The 9,691-nt window shown below is 35.5% G+C and overlaps 1 protein-coding gene across 1 annotated transcript; it reads left to right on the top strand.

Moving 5' to 3' along the window:
• Positions 1-1,724: 1,724 nt before the first annotated feature.
• Positions 1,725-5,893, top strand: LOC102611969 (carotenoid cleavage dioxygenase 8 homolog B, chloroplastic-like). Its single transcript, XM_006476067.3, has 6 exons — positions 1,725-2,072; positions 3,090-3,833; positions 3,956-4,149; positions 4,756-4,945; positions 5,038-5,140; positions 5,268-5,893. The coding sequence occupies exons 1-6, from the start codon at positions 1,779-1,781 to the stop codon at positions 5,411-5,413; spliced, it is 1,671 nt and encodes a 556-aa protein (XP_006476130.2). The 5' UTR covers positions 1,725-1,778; the 3' UTR covers positions 5,414-5,893.
• The last annotated feature ends 3,798 nt before the right edge of the window (positions 5,894-9,691 follow it).

Consider the following 9,691-nt stretch of genomic DNA (forward strand, 5'->3'; position numbering starts at 1 on the left):
TATCGGCATAATAACTGCCATTAAACATAAACAAGCCCTTGGCAATTTTGCGATTGAATGATTCATTCGACTTTTGAATTTCGTTTGATTTATTACGTTATTTTTTTATTTTTATGGTGTAATTAATAATTGAGTTTATTTTATTGGTAAAAAGTTTTATTTTCTTGGTAAAAAATTCAGATCATGAGAGCATCCAATTAATCTTGTCTATTTAAAGACTTCCAATTTGAGATTGAACAATTGCTTTAATTTTCATGCCAACGCAGGCTGCGAAAGAATGACAATAATTTATGTATTTCACTCCAACTAACATGTAAACGAATACATAGGCATCACATGAAGTTATAGGGCCAGTTTGGGAATGTTGTAACTTTCAAAGTAATTGTTGTTAGCTGTGCTATAGAAATAATTAACAGTGAAGAGAATCAGATAAGTGTTTGGTAAATTTTGTTTTCATAAGTATTGTGAGTTTTGAAAGCAGTTATGGAAGTTTGGTAAAATTTATTTTTAAACTGCTGAGAGAAAAAAAAAGACTAAAATATACATAATGTAGGATAAAATTTACTTATACATATAAAAACATATACATATAATATTTTTAACTGTGTATTATAATAATTTTTACTAAAAATAAAATTTATAATATATTGATTTTATTTTTTATCTTAAAACAATTGATAATTAAATTTATAATATAGTGAAACAAATTTAATAATAATTCGACCAAAAAATTGATATTAATAAATTTATATTGATGAATTATAATAAAAATGTATTAGAATATTGATTTTGTTTTCAATTTGAATAAGGATAATTTTGGGTTCATGTAATAATTTTAAGGATATTTATGAAATTATATTAAAAGTAAAATTGATTTTCAAAATTAGAATTTAAAAGCTACTCATTCTCTACTTTTCAAAATCAGCTGTAGAAGGGGTTGATTTTGACGAAAGTAATTTCGAAAATCTAAAAGTTAATTTTAGTATTTGACAAAAGTGATTTTGATTTTTTTTTTTTACAAAATACTAAAATTAATTTTAAAATTTTTAAAATTACTTTTGAGCCCAAAAACAATTCCAAACGGGCCATAGAATGAAAGTAAATAAATGCAGAATGAATACAATTCTATACACAAATCAAGGTAACTGATTGCTTCCTTGACTATCGTGATAGTTTCCTTAACACTCGCTAGCTACCATACTAGCATATGCACACATCATTATTACAAGAATGAAGCTAGCTGATACTTATCATATGTTCTCCAAAATTTTGACATAGATAAGCCATTTATATAGACATTATTGGTCTATTATATTGTCCGGTTCTTGGTCACACCTCTATGAGCATCTTTTGCAATCGGGAAACATCATGGGAGGCGCACATCACATTAACCATCCCTATGCCCAATTACCTAATAAAATGAATCATATAAAATAAATTTTATGCCAACAGCGCATACGTATACGTAACCAAATGAATCATATAAAATAAATTTTATGCCAACAGCGCATACGTATACGTAACCAGTGTCTTGTAGTGTAAAGGAATTCCACACAAAGCCATCTACAAAGATTCCAATAGGTATGGCTGCCTAGTTTCAAACTCCTGGTCTCCAAGAGCAATTTATTTAAATCAAATAGTAATAACAATAATAAACAGTTAAAAAGAAAAAAGAAATTACTGTCGCTAGCTAGGCCGTTATTTATAAATACGTGTTCATATCACTTAAAACCTTAAGACTTGAATCCTTTCCTTTCATACACCTTAACACTCTCCTCATGGCTTCCTTAACATTTTCTTCTATTTCCCGAAGCCTGCCGCAGTCGGCCATGATGGCGAGGGTTTCGGATAAATCTAGCTCTAGAAAAGACATAGGGTTTTCCTTGGGGAAGAGAGACTTTGGTTTGACCGTCACTAATGTCGCGACCCCACAAAGGCCGGTGATTGCTGTTCCACTGCCGCCGGAGAAAGAGAAATATTCAGTTGAAAGAAATCACGTTGCATGGACAAGTGTTCGACAAGAACGATGGGAAGGGGAGCTCGTTGTTCAAGGAGAAATACCATTGTGGCTGGTAATATTTGCAATTTTGCTTGTATATGAATGAATATTCATGCAATTTACAGTCACATATAATCACTTACTCTGAAAACCTATAAAGATTCACTCAACTCTACACGTAATCAGAACTTGGTTAATTTATTTCAAGAACAATAAACTAAATGCATGGCTCCAAAAAGTGTTTCTGCGTGCGTGTGTGTTTCAGTAACTCGAGTTTATTGGTATATGGTAGACTCATCTCCAGCTCTTCTTGAAGACGAAGAAACCAATCGTCTCTTCTTTCTTTTTTTATTTTTTTTCTTTTTTATTTTAAAAAAATGAACTTTGACGTGACAGAGTCCGATCAGAGATTATTTTCATATATAAAAAGATTATAATTAATTGAAGCTTGACATGACACAGTCTGATCGGAGGCTATTTTCGTATATAAAAAGATTATGATTCTTTTAATAATGAGCTTCCTATTATTTAATTAGTGAAACAAAGCTCAACAACAATATTTTTTTTGCACTCACTTAATTTCCACCATTAGGTCCGTGACACACTAACACTACAAGTATGGTCGGCCTTTTAATGTGAGTGAGGAATTGATTTACTATTATGAACCCTTACATGAATCTTGTTTTTTCTTTGACATTTTCAAGAAATAGAATGAACATGTAGTATATTCCTAAGTTTCATTGCATTATAATAGTATTTTATACTTTCATCTAACTAAAATAAAAAATAATAGTAATAATTTGTACCCAATTCGAAATTCTGACCCATCTTCATAAATCAAACCGTACTTTTTTTTTATCCTTCTCATGTCATTCCAATACATAAGCACCAGATCCTCAGGTACTATAGATATACGTGTCATACTCTAAACATGTTCCGTAACACCTATACTATAAAAATATATGTACTTTTTTTTTTTTAGAGATAAAAATATATGCACTTAAGACTTCTAAAAATCATTTAATTAAAGAAGAAATAGTTTGTTAATGAATAAAAATGATAATTAATCTATAACTCTCATCACATGCAGAAGGGCACATACCTAAGAAACGGTCCAGGTATGTGGCACATAGGGGACTACAACTTCCGGCACCTCTTCGACGGCTATGCAACGCTAGTCAAGCTTCACATTGAGAACGGCCGGTTAATCGCCGGCCACCGTCAAATTGAATCGGAAGCCTACAAAGCAGCGAAGGAAAATAAGAAACTATGTTATCGTGAATTCTCGGAGGTTCCAAAACCCGATAACTTTTTATCATATGTTGGAGAACTAGCTAGCCTCTTTTCCGGTGCATCGTTAACCGATAACGCGAACACCGGCGTGGTCAAACTCGGAGATGGACGAGTTGTTTGCTTGACGGAGACACAAAAAGGATCAATAATTATTGATCCGGACACATTGGACACAATAAGCAGATTTGAGTACAGCGACACATTAGGGGGTCTAATTCATTCGGCTCACCCTATAGTGACCGAGAGTGAATTTTTAACATTGTTGCCTGATTTGGTGAGCCCAGGTTACTGGGTAGTGAGGATGGAGGCGGGTAGTAATGAAAGAAAGGTGATTGGGCGGGTCAATTGCCGAGGCGGGCCAGCACCGGGTTGGGTCCACTCATTTCCGGTGACTGAGCATTACGTAGTTGTGCCTGAAATGTCATTGAGATATTGTGCACAGAATTTGCTGAGGGCTGAGCCAACACCATTGTACAAGTTTGAGTGGCACCCCGACTCTAAAGCGTTCTTGCACGTTATGTGCAAAGCTAGTGGCAAAATTGTAAGTCCACTATCTTTATTTATTTATTTATTTAATAATTAATTTGGGCAGTATTATTATTATTATATGACTTAATGAATTTATTTATTAAATTTGTTTATTTAATTTTTTATTAATTCAAGGTGGCGAGCGTGGAAGTGCCGTTGTACATAACATTCCATTTCATAAATGCGTACGAAGAAAAAGACGAAGATGGGAGGTTGATCGCCATCATTGCTGATTGTTGCGAGCACAATGCCGACACTACTATTCTAGATAAGCTGAGGCTCAACAACCTCAGATCCTTCAACGGCCAAGATGTTTTGCCAGATGCTAGGTATACATCATTAATATTCTTGGTTAACGTCTTAACTTTATATTTAATTAAGCAATCAATTAATTTATTTGTTAGCTTCTCTCGATTTAACCTCTGTCTGGGGCTTCCGCTTCCAACACTACACTCAACAAGTCAACAGCCACAAACCGTACGTCCCAAATAATGGTCAATGACCGTACTCTCATAAAATACGTAAGAGTGGAACCTAGCCCGAGCCCTAGCCCCTAGGGTTTTAAGGTACCGAGTGGGGCATATTGTACGTTAATTTTGCTTTCCTTTATTGGGGCATGATTGCATGCATATGCATGGGATGGATGTTCAAACCTAGCTAGGGCCTAGGGAACGGAGGTAGTCATTGTCCCGAAAAATATCATCCCAATTAGGAGCATCCCAATTAGCAGGAAAAGTGAACTCATTTCATAAAAGGAAAAATTAAAAAAATAAATTCCCTGGACGCATTTTTTCCTCAAAACTTTTGTAAGACCCACGTGTAAAATAAAATGAAACACAGTAGTCAACCTATGCGTTGAATTAATACATTCGTGGAAAATAAAGTAAAATAAAGATGTACTGCTAATGCAATTAATGATGGGAATGATTGAACAGAGTTGGGAGGTTCAGAATACCATTTGATGGGAGTGAATTCGGGGAATTGGAGGCAGCATTGGACCCTGATGAGCACGGTAGAGGCATGGACATGTGCAGCATTAACCCTGCGTATTTGGGGAAGATGTATAGATATGCCTATGCTTGTGGAGCCAAACGCCCTTGTAACTTCCCCAACACCCTCACTAAGGTAACAATAAACTCATGATTAATTAATAAAGCTCCTTATTAGTTATAAGGGCTAATTGATTGTCCTTCTTTCTTCTAATTTTAACATTGCAGCTTGATTTAGTGGGGAAAAAGGCCAAGAATTGGTACGAAGAGGGTGCTGTGCCCTCGGAACCTTTCTTTGTGGCTCGTCCTGGGGCAACTGAAGAAGATGATGGTGTGTAAATTAATTAATTAAATTAATACAAGTTGTGTTCTTTATTTATTTATTTATTTTCCCCTTTTGCATGCACTCGCCATGATCTGTTTCTTCATTTTGATATTTGACATGCATGACATTACAGGCGTGGTGATCTCGATAGTCAGTGAAAGAAATGGAGAGGGATTTGCACTGTTGCTAGATGGATCAACATTTGAAGAAATTGCAAGAGCAAAATTCCCATACGGTCTACCATATGGATTACATGGGTGCTGGGTTCCCAAAAATTAAAATCGAACGATTGAATTATATAGTTATTATAATCCTAGTTAATGGTTTGTAAATCGAAATTTAACCAGTGATTTCGATTTGTTAATATTTTGTAGTCAAATGAAATCCCCTACTCCTGTTTGCCAAACTATTCTCATTGTAAAGCTTTATTTATACTTGCAATCTCATTGTAATCTTCTTTTTGAAGAGGAAAATAAAATCAATCAGTAGTCGTGTTAATGATAGAATCTGGAGAATAATTTTCAAAGAACAATTATCCGTAATGAATTACGAAATATCTAAAAAAACTAAATCACAAGGAATTTCAAAATATCCAATAGCTGTTAAGTTAATGTTGTTTAAGTACATAGGGTCCAACTACAGTTCTTCCCCAATAGTACTGTACCCCACAGCCTATGCACTGACTGTGCTGTAGTCATAGCCTAAGTACACATTCAATTAGTCCAAATTTTCAAATTTAACACATTATAGGATTCCTACAGTAAATCATGATAACAAAAATTATATTTTCAGATATGGTAATAAATTTTTTGTCCAACGGAATATTGAAAGATATTGTTTCATCACGTGAGATAAACCCTCTGATAAACACTTAAAAGTAATTGATAGTAACACAAAGTTCTTTCACTCCAAAACTACGGCTAGAAAGAGGAAAAATAAAATTTGAGGATTGGAGTACAAAGAAGGCAACTGGAAAGAAGATGGGGAAGCTGTGGAAAGAGAGTTTGTGATCACATATTCAAACCCAAGCCAAGCTCAGCTCAGATGAATGCTGCTTAGAAGGGTTTAATGCCAAAGATAATAGCTGCTATGAATGATCAATTGGATGCCCCATTTATAACCGAGGAGATTTCAGAAGCTCTCTCGCAAATGTGCCCCCAAAGGCAACTGGCCCTGATGGTTTCCATGCAATCTTAGTATGTAGGCAAAGGAGTGATCCAAACTTGCTTGCACATTTTGAATGAGCAAGGTAATATCACTCCCTTAAATCATACATTCATTGCTTTGATTCCTAAAGTTGCCAAGCCCAGAAAGATCAACGAGTACAAACTTATCAGTTTATGTAATGTTCTTTATGGAATTGTTGCTAAAGTTATTGCTAATAGGCATAAGCAAATTTTCACCATATCATTTCCCAATCTCAAAGTGTATTCATTCCCAATAGGCTTGTTATTGACAATATTATTATTGGGTATGAATATAAAATAAGACAACAAAGTAATAAGAAATGGTTTAGTAGCTCTAAAGCTTGACATTAGTAAAGCTTATGATAGAGTAGAGTAGGCCTTCTTAGAGCATGTTATGAGAAAATTAGGCTTCACTAAACAATGCGTGCCTTTAATTATGAATTGTATTATAACACCTTCTTTAACAGTAATCATCAATGGGGTTGCCAAAGGCTTGATCCAAGCTTAGAGAGGACTGAGGCAGGGGTGTTTACTTTGACCATACTTGTTTATTATGCGTGTAGAACCTTTTCTAATCTTCTAGTGTAGGCGGAAAGGTAGAAATGATATGTGGGCTCAAGTTTGATAAGTAAGCGACAGTCTCACATTTGTTATTTGTTGGTCACAATTTTATTTTCACCAGAGCATCTGTCGAGGACTGTAGAAACCTAAAAGCAATTTTTGACTGCTACGTAGCTGCCTCAAGACAAATCTTTAACTATGAAAAATCTTCAATGTTCTTCAGTTGGAAGCTTCAAGCTGAGCAAATAATAACCAAAGAAGATATCTTCCAATTGAATATAGTGTCTAGATATAAAAAATATTTAGGATTACTATTTATGATTGGAAGGAAAAAGATAAGTTTCTTTAATGAAGTGAAGCTTTTAAGTCTTTAGTAAGATCTCAAATTGGCAACACTAAGCTAATCACCAGTAGCGGCAAAGAAGTGTTAATAAAGGTTGTGGCTTAGTGGGCTTGGCAATTTGCGGGCTTAAGTTAGGCTTTTTCAAGTTCAAGCCCAAGTACTTAGAAACAGGCTTAGGCCCTCTAAATACCCATCCAGGCTTAAGTGGGTCGAGCTTAGGCTGGGTTTGGGCTTTTATCAAACTTTTAGATAAATTTTTAATAAATCGACAATGATGCTTTCTTATTTAAAAATTGAATGTTGTGGTCCTTCTTTCAAAAATCAACACTGATGCTTCACATTAATCCTCTAGTTGGATCCAATATTGACTTGTCAGTTCATGTACTTATAATCCTAATCAAATATGAGAAAATAAAACTATTTACCAAATTTGCATAGTTTTACCATAAGGTCATTAGCATTTCGGGCATGGAGTAAGCCTATTATTGTGAAGATCGATTATTGCAAATTGTAAAGAAGAATTACAACTTTATAATCACATTAATATATATATACACACACACACACACATAAATTAAATTTTCACAAGAAATGAAAAAATCGAAACTAGCACTTTTTTTGTACCTCAAAGATCACGTGAGTTCGAGACTTCGAGTGGGTTCGTTGCTGCTGTGTCCATGCGTGCGTTGTGCTGCAGGCCCTGCTTGTGCTAGGTTCGTTGTTGTGTCGTGTGCTGGGCTCACGACTCACATGGCTACTTGTTGCCTGCTGCAATGATTTTCTAACTTGCGTGCTGGGCTCATGACGATCAGTGGAGATAATGGCTGTGAGACAGTGGGGGTGTGGCTGTCGGCTGCTGGTGGTAGGCGATTGCTGTGCTGCAGTGCTTTCGTTTCACTTGTTTAATTTAGTGTTGGAGATATGGTTGCCTGTTTTGACTTTTGATTTTGATTTTTAGTTTTTTTTTTTAATTTAAATTTTTTTATATTTATATATTACAAAGCCCGAGATTTTTACATAAAGACAAGCCTAACTTTTTATATAAGGCCCTTAACTAAGTCCAATATATACAGACTTTATATTTTTTTAGCCCATATCTTTAAATTTACCATGTGGGTTAGGCTTAAAGCCCAAGAGCCCACTTTTTTTTCTAAGCCTATGGCTCCGGCTGTTCCTACATATGCAATAAGTGTTTTTAAAGTTCCATTGAATATATGTGAGGACATTCAAAAAGCAACGGCACAAGTTTTGGTGGGACTCCACAAAAGATAAGCACAATATTCATCGGGCAAGATGGGAAAGAATCGGTTTTGCCAAACATAGAGAAGGTTTGGGTTTTACGGACATATCCAGCTTCAACCAAGCTTTGGTAGCTAGCAGAGTTGGAGAATCATTCAAAATCCGAAATCATTAATGGCAAAATTTCTCAAAGCAAGATATTTCAAACATGTTAACTTCCTCAATGCCAAGACAGGTACTAATCCATCCTTTATATGAAGAAGTATCCTTTGGGCTAGACAAATCATCCAAAAAGGGGAAAAAGTGCAGAACTGTTTCTGGAGAAAATGTGCAAGGTGGAGAATTAGTTCTGGAGAAAATGTGCAAGTATTTAAAAGCAATTAGCTGCCGTGGCCAACTACCTTTAAGCCAATATCACCAAGATCCCTAGCTGCAGAGTGGCAGATTCAATAAATTCTGAAAGGAAGTGGAAGACAGACACAATTCAATAGCATTTTGTGCAAGATGATGCTGATATTATATTGAAGATTTCCCTACCAAGAAAATCATCACCAGATGAACTTTGTTGGCATTATGACAAGCTCGGGAGATACTCTTTTAGGAGTAGTTACTAGGTAGCATTGAAAGAAAAAATTTCCTAATGCACCAAGCAATTCAAGCCCGGATCTTAGACAATGGAATCCCTAAGAAAATAAAGGTCTTTATTCAGAGAACTGCAAAAAACTTACTACTAACCGCAGATAATTTGTGGAAAAGAGAAGTGATGTGAAACCCAATCTGCCACAGATGTAAAGAGGGAGTGGAAACAATTACTCATGCACTGATTGAGTGTAAAGCTGCTCAAAAGATTTGACAGCATTCTCCCTTAGCTGCTTTGGAGACACCAGCCACTCCAGGCTGGAATGTGTTAGATTTGGTACTTAATACAACAAGGCAACTGAATAAGGGTGAAATTGAACTTCAGATTGCTTATTGGTGGGCCACATGGTATGCAAGTACCTCTTTCTATTCAAAGGCAAAAAGCTGGATCCTTTAATTCCAACAGCCAAAGCTGAAGCTGTTGTAGAAGCATTTAGAAGAATGAAGAGACCTGTGCAACAACAAATAGAGAGGGCAGAAGTGGGGAAGCCAAAGCAATGGAATCCTCCTCACAACAACCGGTCCAAAGCAAATGTGGATGCAGCCATTAACAATGAGAATCATAGAGCTGGCTTAGGAGTAGTGATA

The sequence above is a fragment of the Citrus sinensis genome, chromosome 1, assembly GCF_022201045.2.
Source record: "Citrus sinensis cultivar Valencia sweet orange chromosome 1, DVS_A1.0, whole genome shotgun sequence".
Taxonomy (NCBI): domain Eukaryota; kingdom Viridiplantae; phylum Streptophyta; class Magnoliopsida; order Sapindales; family Rutaceae; genus Citrus; species Citrus sinensis.